Source organism: Phocoena sinus, chromosome 6 (assembly GCF_008692025.1).
Source record: "Phocoena sinus isolate mPhoSin1 chromosome 6, mPhoSin1.pri, whole genome shotgun sequence".
Taxonomy (NCBI): domain Eukaryota; kingdom Metazoa; phylum Chordata; class Mammalia; order Artiodactyla; family Phocoenidae; genus Phocoena; species Phocoena sinus.
The window spans coordinates 14,175,071-14,188,645 of NC_045768.1; the positions used below are offsets into that span (position 1 = coordinate 14,175,071).

At 49.5% G+C, this 13,575-nt stretch overlaps 1 protein-coding gene across 7 annotated transcripts in view; it reads left to right on the plus strand.

Moving 5' to 3' along the window:
- Window positions 1-13,575, plus strand: part of CDK5RAP2 (CDK5 regulatory subunit associated protein 2) — a 195,075-nt gene that overhangs the window by 147,771 nt on the left and 33,729 nt on the right. For all 7 annotated transcript variants that reach the window (XM_032634778.1, XM_032634776.1, XM_032634782.1 and 4 more), the window contains 2 exons: window positions 3,614-4,190; window positions 6,748-6,980. In XM_032634778.1, coding sequence (XP_032490669.1) covers window positions 3,614-4,190; window positions 6,748-6,980 — 810 coding nt within the window. The remainder of the gene's footprint in view (window positions 1-3,613; window positions 4,191-6,747; window positions 6,981-13,575) is intronic.

The following is a 13,575-nucleotide window of genomic DNA, read 5'->3' on the forward strand; positions in this document are numbered from 1 at the left end:
CTTAACATTTTTTCTTTTACCTTAGATTCTTTTTTCCCCTCTTAATTAAAAAAAAAAAAAATCACCATTAAGGGGCCCTGATTCACTCTGTAAGAAATCATTGTCTTCAGGATCCTAAATTTGTCATGGGGTGGCCGTGGGGAAAGACAGTCTCTGGGGAAGTACTGAGCTGTGGGCCCTGTTCCCAATGGTGTATGCTTCCCAAGGCCTGCAGTCAGTACACTGAATGCGTGGTCACAGGCTTCCGCGTGTTCTGGGCTTTGAGGAGGAAGCCACTCCCCCAGATAATCAAGTGCCCTTTAGCTGAATTGTAGGAAGGTCCAGAGCGGCACTGTTTCCTGTAATGTAAATAAATGGTTCTGGGGACATCTTTTGATTTCTCATTCGTGGTTAGTTGGTTACTAAAGGCTTCTTGACTGATTGGCAGCTTCCCCTTTCCTCTCAAATCCCCATCATTAGTGACCTTTTTTCCTTTTTCTTACTGTGCTTTTGCCTCCGCCTGAATTTCCTCCCTTTAACTGTTGCCCAGCTGATGCCTCATCCTTCTGGTCTCTGCTTGAACGTCACTTTCCAGGGAACGCCTTCCTGAACATTCCCATCAGCCCGCCACGTCTTGGTCTCGTAGCGACTTTGCTCAGTGACTGCCCTCCACGAGGCTGGTACTGCCTGTGATGGCTTCACTGCTGGCTCTTCCTCAGTAGCCCCTGGACAGACACTTGAGAAATGGATGAAGGGGGCGCCACAGTCATTACTGGCCTTCACATCGAGGGTTGAGGACTGTCTTTTCCTTGTTATGCCCCCCTGAGATGGGGACCCCAGTTGCAGGAGGCAGTGTTCAGACGGTCGGACCACCAGGCTTGGACAGGGGGCTCTGCTGCTTAGTGTCCCTGAAGCTTGGGCAAGTTCTTATCTCTAAACCTCAATTTCCTCTTTTGTAAAATGGGGTTATGAGTGACGCCTCACAGGGTTGTTGTGACGATCAAGTGGACAGCATAGGTGAGGAGCTGGGTGCCTGGGCCAGGTCCCAGCACATAGTTATGTGTCCTGACGCCTTGATACACCTGCAGGTTCACACTGTACACTACGGCTTGTAATCCTCCATCTCTCACACCCTCTGTGCAGTGATTTTTTTAATGAAAAAATCCTCCTTTGGACCTTTATCGAGGGCTGTGGAGCAGAGAATGCAAAGCCGCATCGCCATGCTGATGCTGAGCTGTGAGACTTGCCATATACTGGCCTGGGAGGCTAGGAGTCAGATCTTTGCCTCTGCGAAGTCAGAAATTGCTGTAGGTTAGGGACACTTCTCAAGTCAAAATTACGAGTGTCAAGTGTCTGAGTGTGTTTAAGGAGCAGAGTTTAAAGTGGAGGTCTAAGTGTGGACGTGAGGATGAACCTCCCATTCACGATGAGGGTGTGTGTGTGTGTGTGTGTGGAAACAGTCTGTGTCACAAAAGGACGCATGTACAGGGCTTACATTTGTCTTTGCCTCGTGATTACTTAACGAAAGTCATCGGAACTGATCTTTATTCCCATGCGTCAACATCACTTCTTGCCATGAAATTCCATTATCGTGAGGTTGTTATAGCAAAGATATTTCCTTATCCTGGAGTGTGATTCACTGGTGAGATTTCTCCCTCTGTGTCTCTTACACTCTTTCAGCCAGCAGGACTTACTGGGTACCTTCTCTGCTCCAGGTCCCATGCCAGACACTGGAGAAACAGGTGAATGACATGGTCTCCACCCTAAAGGACCTCAAGAGATGAGTTTTTCTAACAAATTTTGTGCACTAAAAATGCTCTATCAGGAGTGCTTCCTTGAGGTCACGTAGCAGCAGCTTTCTAAAATAAAAAAGTTTATTTTATGGTATTTGCGTCGTGAGCAGAGAGACAAGAATGGGCTTAAAGCCACGAGGAGCAGCCACAGAACCCAGAAATTGGAATGTACAGTCTGACAGGGATTTGTATGTGCCTTTCCTTCTGAGAGGTCTCCTAGGTCATCTCATCCAACCCACATTGCTGCCCTGGCAGTGTTTCCCCAAGTCCACAAGCCTTTGTTTGCGAGCCTCCTGTGATAGGCGTCCTCTTCCATCTTTGAACACTTTCAGGGAAGCAAAGGATATTCGTATTAGTTGGTCTCCTTCGCTGCTGTGTGCCAGACACTGTTAGCCTTTTTGCAGGTATTGTCCCATTTGATCCTGAAAACAAAACAGAAGCCTTAGGCTTCGCAGTAATTGACGTTCTCTCCATTTTGCAAATGAAGCTCCTGAGGCTCAGAGAGGCTAAGTCACTTGCCTAAGATCACGCAGCTAGTAAGCGGCAGAGCCAGAGTTTGAAACCAGATCCATTGGATTTCAGAGGTGGGTTTTTCTACTATATTCTGCTGCTTCTTAAGTATTCAAACCACTCCTTGTATTGAGCTGAGCTTTCCCTGGACAGCAGGCATTGTGGTATGTGGTTAAGGATAGAAGCTCTAGACTCAGGCCCGACCTTGAAACCTCACAACAAGCACATGAGACATCTCTTTGGGGAAACTGAGGCTCTGGGCAGTGAGTTACGTGCCTAACGCTGTGCAGCCAGCAAGTAGCAGCGCTGGGTGTGCGCCCTCTTCTCTTTGGCTGCAAAGCTGCGTATTCTTTCTGCAGTACCATTCTGCCTCCCACAGGAGTTTGGCCACGTACCTGGGGATTTAAACTAGCTGTAAGGAGATATTTCCTGGTAGGATTGTGAGTCAGTGGAACAGCTCGCTACAGGGGACATCATGGCATCCCCGGAAACTTGTCGATGTGGAAATGAGAGGACGACTCTCATCTGCTGTGGATTTTAGAATTACTGGTTTTTGATGTTCCTTCACTCATTCCCCAGTATTTTTTCAGCCCTTCATTTACACCAGGTCTGGGCTGGGTACTGAACAAGGCACTGAGACTGTGAAGATGTAAGGCCAGTCCCTGCTGGGGAGGAACTTGCAGTCCAGTGAGGGAGAGAGGAACCCAAGTAACTAAGTGCTGTGTAAATAAATGAATGAGCCAATTGCCAGGCATATGCTAGCACCGAGCACATGGTACGTCTGTCTCGGGTGTTATGTGTAAGGCGCTGTGGAAGCACAGAGGGGAGTGACTGTTTGAAGATGGGCTTGCAGAGGGGAGAAAATCAGATCTAGGTGTTGAGGGATGAAGAGTTCACTGAGGAGTTGTTAAGGAGGGAGCCAGGTGTATTCCAGGCAGGGGGAACAGCACATGCAAAAGCATGGAAGCGTGAGCAGCCTGGTGTGTGCCGGGAATTATGGTTAATTTAGTAGGGACTCTCCATCGGTGGTGCCAGGGGATGTTCCTGAAAAGGTTGCCTGGAAGTAGATCAAGCAGGGTCTCAGATGCTGTGAGAAGAAGTTTCGATTTAGGTGGGAGCTGGTGGTTATCGTGGTTGAATTCACTTTTTAGAACAGTCGCTCTGAGGAAGAGGACAGATTGAGAGGGAAGAGGGAAGGCCAAGAGCCAGAGGGGCTTGGTGGGAGGCTCCCGCAGTGGTTTCTGCTTGGCGGTGGCTGTGAGGAAGGACCGAGGGGATGGATTTCAGCAGTGGAGATGGAGACACCGACATAAATGTGTTTTGATTTTCAGACTCTGCAATTTACCAGCCTGATGACCTTGCCATCTTTCCACCGTGCGAAGAGAATCCTTCTGAAGACTTTCCAGATTCCACTTCCGTAGCTACATACTTGAGTCCTAAGAGTCAGTTTTCCGCTAAAGTCAGTGTGGTTGAGACCGACCAGCTGGAGAACAGCAATACCTCAAATGATAAAGAAACCTTAAAACGGAAAATCTGTGACTTGGAAACCGAGCTCGAGGTCTACCGGAACTTCATAATGCAGCTTCAAAAGCACTCCCAGTTCAGTGAGGCCATCATCACAGTTTTGTGTGGGAGAGAAGGGGCCCAGGACGGCTTGAACAAGTCCAGGGGCAGTACCGACGAAGAAGAAATGACCTTTTCAGGTTTGCACCAAGTACGTTATGTGAAACACATGAAAATCCTCCACCCGCTGGCCCCAGAGATGATTGACAGCAGGGCTCTGGAGAGCCTCAGCCTGCAGCTGGTGGACCAGGAATGTGAGCTGCAGAAGGAGCAGAATGTGAACATGGAACTTTCCGGTGAAATCCATAACCTGCAGAATAAGTTCAGAGATCTCTCACCCTCAAGGTACGTCCCACCTGTCTTCTCCCACGTTTAAGCCTGCAGTTCCCCAACTTGCCACTAGGTCGGCACCCCCGAGCTAAAAGGGAATGCTGCCCTGTGATGGGGGTCCGGTGTGTGCTGGGGAAGGCTTGAAGGCACCGTTAAGGCAGCTACGCCTGCGGGGAAGTGACATGTGAGGCCACAAGGAACAGTGACTGTGCACATACTAGTCTGTGTCTTCTGAAACTGGCCAAGCAGGTTTTGCCCTCCTCAGGTTGGGGACTCGGGGTTAAAGGTTTTATACCAGTCACTTGGTGAGTTATAGTAAGTTTGCCGAATGGCAGTATTTACCCCTGACCCTGTTAATGGCTTTTACTGTGCTGACGGGGTGGGGGTGGGGGGGTGAGGTGGAGGGGTTCGGCGTGGAGAGGGCGGTGCTGAAACTGATGTCCTAGGCAGGGTGGGAGGAAAGTAAATACTGGCCACATCTTTACCCTTCAAGGTCATCTTAGAGAAATAAGCCTTTGTTGAGAGAGAAGAATCCTCAGGCCACGAAGATACGTTTTGCAGGCATAGATATATACAGTTTTGCTTCACGAGATTCGACAAACATGGGGTCATTTGTAAAGCTGACCTTCACTGGACACTAATTTGAGACAAACACATAGTTTTGAATTGTCAGGAGCCAGAGTGCATGTTTCAAGACCTCCCAGACCGTGTGGTTGAAGGCAGCTGGTATTTAGTGAGAGGCAGTTGGGTCAGACCCCTGGTTAGGCATTTTTCTTACTTAACCCTCACAGTCACCTGAGAACGAGGTGTACTTTTTTTTTTTTGCGGTACGCGGGACTCTCACTTGCGGAGCACAGGCTCCAGACGCGCAGGCTCAGCGGCCATGGCTCACGGGCCCAGCCGCTCCGCGGCATGTGGGATCTTCCCGGACCGGGGCACGAACCCGTGTCCCCTGCATCGGCAGGCGGACTCTCAACCACTGTGCCACCAGGGAAGCCCAGAATGAGGTGTTCTTAAACTGTGTGTTTGTAGGTGAGGAAACGGGGCCCCAGAGAGGCTGCCGTGACTGAGAAGGTGGCCTGGGAGGGTTCGCAGAGCCATCTGGTCCGGTCCACGGTACCCTGTGTTGATGCTCGGGCTCTTTCTCGTCCATTAAACCGGCCCCACCTGCAGTGCTGCTGTCACGTGATCTCTCTCTGCTTACGTGGGGTTGAAGGTGGTCGCCAATCATCGTTTCAGGGAATGGGGAACATGGGGAACGGAAGGGTCAGGGTCTCTGGCAAGCCACTCTGTGGCCAGCTTCCTGCGCCCACAGTTGGTAAGGAAGACAGCCACGCTTTCCTGAGCTTGCGTTTTTCTCACTGCCGACTAATACTTGTGGGCTCACATAGGGAAGGACGGATGTGGCATCAGGAGGCGGTGTTGTATGGACAGAGTTGGGTTTGTTGTTTTTTTTTTAATACATTTATTGGAGTATAATTGCTTTACAGTGTTGTGTTAGTCACTGCTGTATAACAAAGTGAATCAGCTATACGTATACATATATCCCCATATCCCCGCCCTCTTGCGTCTCCCTCCCACCCTCCCTATCCCACCCCTCTAGGTGGTCACAAAGCACCGAGCTGATCTCCCTGTGCTATGCAGCTGCTTCCCACTAGCTAGCTATTTCACATTTGGTAGTGTATATATGTCCATGCCACTCTCTCACTTCGTCCCAGCTTACCCTTGCCACTCCCCGTGTCCTCAGGTCCATTCTCTACGTCTGCGTCTTTATTCCTGTCCTGCCCCTAGGTTTGTGAGAACCTTTTTTTTTTTTTTTAGATTCCATATATATGTGTTAGCATACCCTATTTGATTTTCATTTTCTGACTTACTTCACTCTGTATGGCAGACTCTAGGTCCATCCCCGTCACTGCAAATAACAGAGTTGGGCTTTGAAGGCAGAGCTGTGTTTAAGTGAGAAGTCTTCACTGTTTAACCAACCTGCCATGTCCAAGAGTCAGTTTCCTCTCCTGTAAACGGGATGTTCATACAGTTGTTGCGAGATTGAGAGGAACAGATAACTTATAAAAAAGACACTTAATCCAGTGGCTGACAGGTCGTAGACCCTCCGTGAATGGTAGTTCTGTTTATGATTATCCTCTGACCTTTCACGTGAGAGGATAGAGTCCTGTTTTTGTTTTTCTGCCTTACAGTTTCTTTTCTGTCCTTCGTGAGAATTGGTGCTGGGTCCCCTGACCCTTGGAGCACTCGTTTCTACAATTCGGACTAGTATTTTTGAAGAGTGAGTGGAAACTAATTGTTCTCTTGAGTCCTTGCCAATCTGTACTTTAATTGGGGGCTTCGTAAGGTTAAAAATATTGCGGAACAACCTTTGTTCCAGCATTTGTTGGCTGTTTTGAAATCGAAGGAGGAGTGACCTTGTACAGTTGCAGTTTTTCTAGAAGTATAGATACTTGCATAGCTGCAGGCTTTTCAAAATTGTGCTTTGTCATTTCTCCAATTAGTGTTAAAGTCGTGGAAATTCAATTCTAAAACGGTCCAAGCATTTTCTTTTCCCTCCTTTTATCAGATATGATTCGTTAGTTCAGGCCCAAGCCAGGGAGCTCTCCTTTCAACGACAGCAGATTAAGGACAGCCACGGCATCTGTGTCGTTTATCGCTGGCACATGAACGCCATGATCAAGGCCTTTGAGGAGCTGCTGCAGGCCAGCGACGTGGATTGCCGTGTGGCCGAGGGTTTCCAGGAGCAGCTGAATCAGTGCGCGGAGCTGCTGAAGCAGTTGGAAAATCTGTTTCTCAAGGGTAAGTGGGGCGAGGGACTGCGGATCTTAAGACCCATCAGGAATTGATCCAGGACTTCTTGGAGGGGCCCAGGAGGAACGGACTCCTTGGCCTCTCCTTCCGCCCCTCTGCCCTGATGAGATGATGGCAGAGCCCCACTGGCTGCTGCTTCCTCCTGGTGACCACTTCCGCGTGGTTGGCGGTCTGCAGTGTTCCAAACCTGGGGTCCAGTGGAGGGGCCTCGGGGGCCAGGCTGGTGAGGCGTGGCCACGTGGTTGCCAGTTCCTCCAAATTTTCAAGAGAAGATGGAAACCGGGGTTTGGCAGGTAAAGACTTGTGGATTTTTAATCTTGGCAGCAACAAAGAAAACAAACAAACAAGAAAACCCAAACTTTCATTGGTTAACAACATAGTCGAGGGTCAGAGGTGGTCAGAGAAAGGATGAAAGAAAACCTTTGCTACATGCTAGGTACTTGAATAGATGTTATCGCATTACAATTAAAAAATAATAATTTGCATTTTCTTTGAGATCTCAACAAAGGTCATCCATCTTCATCCGCTTTGCCATGTTTGCTCTCTCATTCTCTTTTTCTCTCTAGATAGACACACACATACATACACACACACACACACGCACACACACACACACACACACGCACACATTACTGATAAGTTTTCCTGACCCTCTGAGAGTGGTTGCGGTTGCTTCTTCTTCCTTGGGGAATCTCGTCCTCCCTTGGCTCCTAAGAGGACACTGTTCGGAGTCAGTACTCCCACCCACCCCACTGGCTGCCCCTTTGAAGCCCTGCCTTCAGCGCCGGTTCCAGATCTGAGTGGGTTTCCCCCTCCCTGCCGCCACGGCTCCAGCTGGCTGCCGTCACCTCGCCTGGGTGGTTGGCGGTCCTCTCCTCTGGCCTCTGTGCTTCCACCCTTGTCCCACAGCGGTCCGTTTTCACTGTAGCCAGAGTGGCCTTTACAAAGCGTAAGTCAGGTCATGACCGCTCTCTGCTCAGCATCAAAGGCTTTCCTTTGTGAGTCATGAGGGTCAAGTTAAATCATGGACGTGAGGCCTTGGCAGAGTGCGTGGCTCGGTGCATGGCCCTGGAGTCCTGAGTGCTTACTCGCATCTCTACTTGTGAGCCTGGGGGCTTCATCCTCAGAACAACTTGATTTATGTGAGGAACTTGGCCTTCACAGAGGGAGGTCAGTTGCTCAAAGTCACAACTGACATGGCAGAACCTGGATTTGACCTCAGTCTTCATGCCTTCATACATCCACACAGATGGGTCATGAGGGTCCACGTGTGTTCAGTGTGATGCCAAGATAGAATGTGGGGGTAGTTTGGCCTTCTGGGCTCCGGGAATGTTTTTCCTCCGTTTTTAAGAAGGGCCCAGCCGCTTAGGTGCGTCGCAGGCTGATTTTCTAGTACCAGCTCCCGGGACCTCTGACACAGGAGCACTTGACTTTTTCCAGCTTTACGAAATCTACTTTTATTCTGGCTAAGGTTTTCCAAATAAGCTAGTTTCCATTTTATTATTGGAGGGATAAGTGGGTCCTCAAGAGAGAGCTGTGTCTTCCCGGCCCGAGGCATTTTCCATCTGTCTCTTTTCTTCCTACAGGCCCTCAACCTGGGAGTGGGAGGCTGAGAGAGACTGCCTCTGGCACCAGGTGCCCTCCCTCCCTCATCCACCCGCCTCCCCTTGATTTATTTTTTAGTTATTTACCTTGACAGACCCAAGGAGATCTCACTTCTTGTTTCCTATGGGTCTGGAAGCAGAAGCATTTCGGGCTTAGCAGACAACACAAACACAGAACTTAATTCTCTTCTACAAAAGGCATAGAAGTCTCAGGAGCCTCACTACAGCAGCTCTTTTTCTTAGAGAATAAAATGTAACAGAGGTGGGTCTTTCTGGGATGCCATCTGAAGAGTCTGGCTCCTGAATTATGAAATGAGCTTACCATAAAGTAATTTTATATTTGAGGTAGTTGCATAGCATGAGTTCTTAAAAAATTTAAATGTAGCCCTTTTTTTTTATTAATACAAAACGGTACATGTTTATTGTGGGATAGCAGATGAGCGAATACTCCCATAATTTTATCATTTATACAGCAAAACATGAACATCCTGGAGTGTGCAGTTTCCAGACCTTTTTTATACATATGTGTATTCTTGGTGGAAGTAGGACGCTTTGCAACCTCTCCCTTTGTTCAATTATAGATAATAAATGTTAATCTACGTTGTAGGTTTTAGTGGTTGCAGAGCATTCTTTTGTATGAATGTACCATAATTAATCATTCCCCATTAGATGGATATTTAGTTCGTTTCCAGTTTGGGGCTATGATAAAGGACAGTGGATTGGAATCTTTGTGCATATCCTTGTTATTTCTTTAATGATTTTTTTTTTTTTTTTTTGCGGTACGCGGGCCTCTCACCGCTCTGGCCCCTCCCGCTGCGGAGCACAGGCTCCGGACGCGCAGGCTCAGCGGCCACGGCGCATGGGCCCAGCCGCTTTGCGGCATGTGGGATCTTCCTGGACCGGGGCACGAACCCGTGTCCCCTGCATCGGCAGGCGGACTCTCAACCACTGCGCCACCAGGGAAGCCCTCTTTAATGATATTTAATTGGTAGAACCCAAGAAGTAGGATGGTAGTGTGCCTTCTTAATGCTGGTAAGGATTAGAGCTGGGATTCTTGCCTCTCTCCATAGGCTAGGGAGTTCACTAGGGGTCTGGAGCCCTGCTCCAGATCTTGTGAGTGTTGGTGTTTTTCTGGGGTGATAGTCTATAAATTTTAGATTCTCAAAGTGGGTTGAGACCCCAAATAGATCAAGGACTGGTATTGCAGTCCCAGGTTTTCCACCATATCCTTGTCCGTGGTACCTCCTGAGAGCAGTAGCATGAATCAGAATCAGGAAGGCCGTTTTTGTCTTCAGGTATATATATAAATTTTTTTGGTACGCGGGCCTCTCACCGTTGTGGCCTCTCCCGTCGCGGAGCACAGGCTCCGGACGCGCAGGCTCAGTGGCCATGGCTCACGGGCCCAGCTGCTCCGCGGCACATGGGATCCTCCCGGACCGGGGCACGAACCCGTGTCCCCTGCATCGTCAGGCGGACTCTCAACCACTGCGCCACCAGGGAAGCCCTGTCTTCAGGTATTTTTGAGTGAGTGCCGAGGAAGAAGATGGTGAGATAGTCCCTGTCCTCAGCGAGCTCACCGTGTGTGTCAGGGTTTAGCCGCGTGAGCAGAAGACAGTTGCTGGGATCCCTTCCCTTGGTGCTCCTTTGCCACAGGGATGAACCCGAAACATCCATTTCTTTTTTTTAAATTAATTTTTATTGGAGTATAGTTGCTTTACAATGCTGTATTAGTTTCAGGTGTACAGCAGAGTGAATCAGTTATACGTATACATATATCCACTCTCTTCTGGACCGAAGCATCCATTTCTTTCAAGGGCTTCCATGGTCTGCCTTTTCCAGCCCTCTAGCCTCGGAATGATAATGATGAATATGAAGGAGAACCAATGGGGAGGGCTGGTCTTACTGTATGCCAGGCATTGTTCTCAGCCTACTATTTAATATCCTCATTTAATAATGAGGAACAGAGAGGTTAACTTACTTGCTCAAGGTCACACAGGTAGTGGCCGAGTCTGGATCTGAACCCAGGCAGCTTGTTTTCACAGCCTAACCTGACCCCCATGAGGTCATGCCCCTCCCTCACACTCCTGTCAAATTGGGTGTCCTTCTCAACAATTTCCATGGGCCTGGCTTTGCATTTCCCCACTTCTGGGACTTTGTTCAAATCAGTCCTTTTCTAGAAGGCTTTTACTCCCTCTCCACTTCTAGAAATTCTGCCCGTCCTCCAGGAAGCTTCATTTGGTCACCTCAAGTGAAAGCAAACCTATTCATTTTCTTTGTTGCCGGGTTGGTTGTAGCTCTCATATGGCATCACTTCTGGCCTTGTGATGGGGGCCATGTGATGGGGTGGAGAGAACAGAATCTTTGGAACCAGACAGGCCTGAGTTCAAATCCCAGCTTTGTGGTTAAGGGTCAGATTTCCTCTGTGAGATAATAGCACCTGTCTGGCAGAGTTATTGGTGAGGATTGAGATTATTAAAGCATCTGGTGTCCTCCTGGCCAGTAGTGGGAGCTCAGGAGGTGACAGCAATGATTTCTTGTAGGCATATTTTATTTCTTCGGAGCGTAAGCTCCTGGAAGGTGGGGGCCTGGTCTTGTCCTGGCCTCCCTGCCTGGGAAGGGACCAGACAGGTAGTGCCCAGTCAGGATTTAATGCTGCTGCTGGAAGTTTTATGTGGTATGGACCTGGCTCTGGGGTGCCCTTGGATGAAATGTGCTCTGCCTCTGTCTGGCCCACATAGTTGAGCTTGGAGGGGGGGCACTGTGGACTCTGAAGGGAGGCTTCCAGGAGGAAAGGATATTGGAGCTCAGTCTTCCACACTGGGAGGATTCACAGCTGGTGGGAAAGGGTGTCTTGGGAGTGGTGATGGGGCGTGCAAGCTCTGGTTAGCTGTGTGCGCCAGGCTGTCCAATGGGATGGAGGACTTTCTCTCCTGAGTGTCTGTGGAATCTGCCCTCCACGCAGCACCTTAGCTGCTTCTTACCTTTATAAAGCAGTTCTTTCCTGCCTGAAAGATCTAGATCAGTTGTCACCTCCTGTAAGTTCTCTGATGGTCCAGGCTGGATCGTGCTTGTCTCCTCTGTGGGTCCTCCCCCAGCATCCGATGCTGCCTCTGTCACAGCGCTGTCGTGTAGTTGTCTTTTGGGTCCACCATCCCCACTCAGCTGTGAACTCACTGGGGCAGGCCCCTCATTCATCTCTGTATCCTCAGTGTCGGGCACAGGCACCCGGGAGGAGGACTGTAAATATTTAATATGAATTACCAGTGAGATGGAAAGGAAGAAACATTTGGGTCATGTAGGAGATGCCAGGCTCTGATATTTGAACTTAATTTTGTACGATTGATGGGTTTTGACCTAGGGAGTACCATTTCACAAGAGGCTTCTTACGTGGTGGCCGAGTACAGAGGGGTCAGTGAGGGCAGGGGACTGAAGGTGGGTCCATCAGTTACAAGCCTGTCCTGCATCGTGGTTCTCGTGCTTGTTCAGCTATGTGTTGGATAACTAGATGTCTCTTTATTTGGAAAGATGAAACCCCCCCACTGCCACATACTCCACAGCTTTTTAAGTGTAGCAATAAGATTTGCCTGAGAGATGGGAGAGTGTTTCCATGACGTGCTTCCTAAGCTTCTGGAATAGCTTGACAGATGGTACCCTCTCACCTGTGTGAAGGCAGATTCCACCAAGAAATTCAATGCATCAGTTGTACTGACGATCTCCCTATGAGTCCCACAGTAACAATTTGTCACTTGGTCTTAAAGAACTCTGTGGTGGAAGCGAAACGAATGGAGTACAGTTGTTGAGTCATTACAAGCTCCCCAAAGCATCTCTGGTTTGAAGAAGGGGAGCCAAGCGTTGCTGGTGGCGTCCGGGTCGTGGACTCCATCTGTGGTCGTGGACTTTGTCAGGAATCGAGGAGAGTTTTTTTGCTGGTTTTAAGATGAGTTTACGGTTAGGTGAGCCAGAATGCTTGAAGCCTGTGCTGGGCCAGTTGTAGTCCCTGAGGCACGTGCCTCTGAAGAACGACGGTAAATGTGAAGCAGATGTTGCGTTATTGCTTGCCTGCCTAGCACGTGTAGAGCCCTGAGCTCTTTGGAGGGCTAGGCTGGGGCAGACGGCCCATCCTTAGGGTCTAAGGGCCAAAATCGTATCATTAACTGAACATTAGTAAGCAGCCCTGTGCAGGTGTGAGAGGAAAACGCCAAGTGAGTTCTTCTTCTAAGGTACACTCATCCATGCCCGTTCACGTGGGACTTGGAATGTCAGGGTCTTGGAATCTGACCAGTCAGGGGTATCAGATGTAGATTCCCCCCCTTGAGACGGGATGCAGAGGACAGAGACAGGGAGCCCTTGAGAGCATCCCCTGGGGTGGAGGCCTGTCAACCTCTCCCTACCTCTTGGGGAGTCCAGATATCATACGAGTTTCAGTCGCGATGGAACCAGAGGATGGAGATGTAGATTTGTGGTGGGGCAGCTGTGATAATGTCTCCATTGCCCTTGCTTCACCGAAGCAGTAAAGTAGGTGAGAGTGGGAAGTGGGGAGAGTGGGAGAGTGGGAATATTAGACCTCCTGGATTTCACGTCTTTACCTTCAAACGGAGATCCGGACACTGTGCCCTTAGGGTTGTTGTGAGGCCTGAAGGAGACGGTGGCTACCGAGGAACCGCCCTCAGCACCCATTCCCGGAGCCCGTGCGCCCTGCGTGGTGCTGGTGCCCAGGGCCCGGCCCGGTGGGCGGAGAGGGAGCCCTGGCAGCCACCCAGCTGGCCTGGGGAGCTTGTGGGTGGGAACCGCAAGATACAGAGCAGATGTGCGTGTCTCCCGTGATCTTTTCCTCCGCACGGTGGTGTTTGAGAACTTTTCCTTTTATGAGTAGTTTTGAAAATGCTACGTGTGGGTGCAGTTTAATTATAGCCTCATCTTTCCACCGCTGCCCTAGGAGGCTTGTTTTTCCTTTAGCCACGCGTTCGTTTCTTCAACGA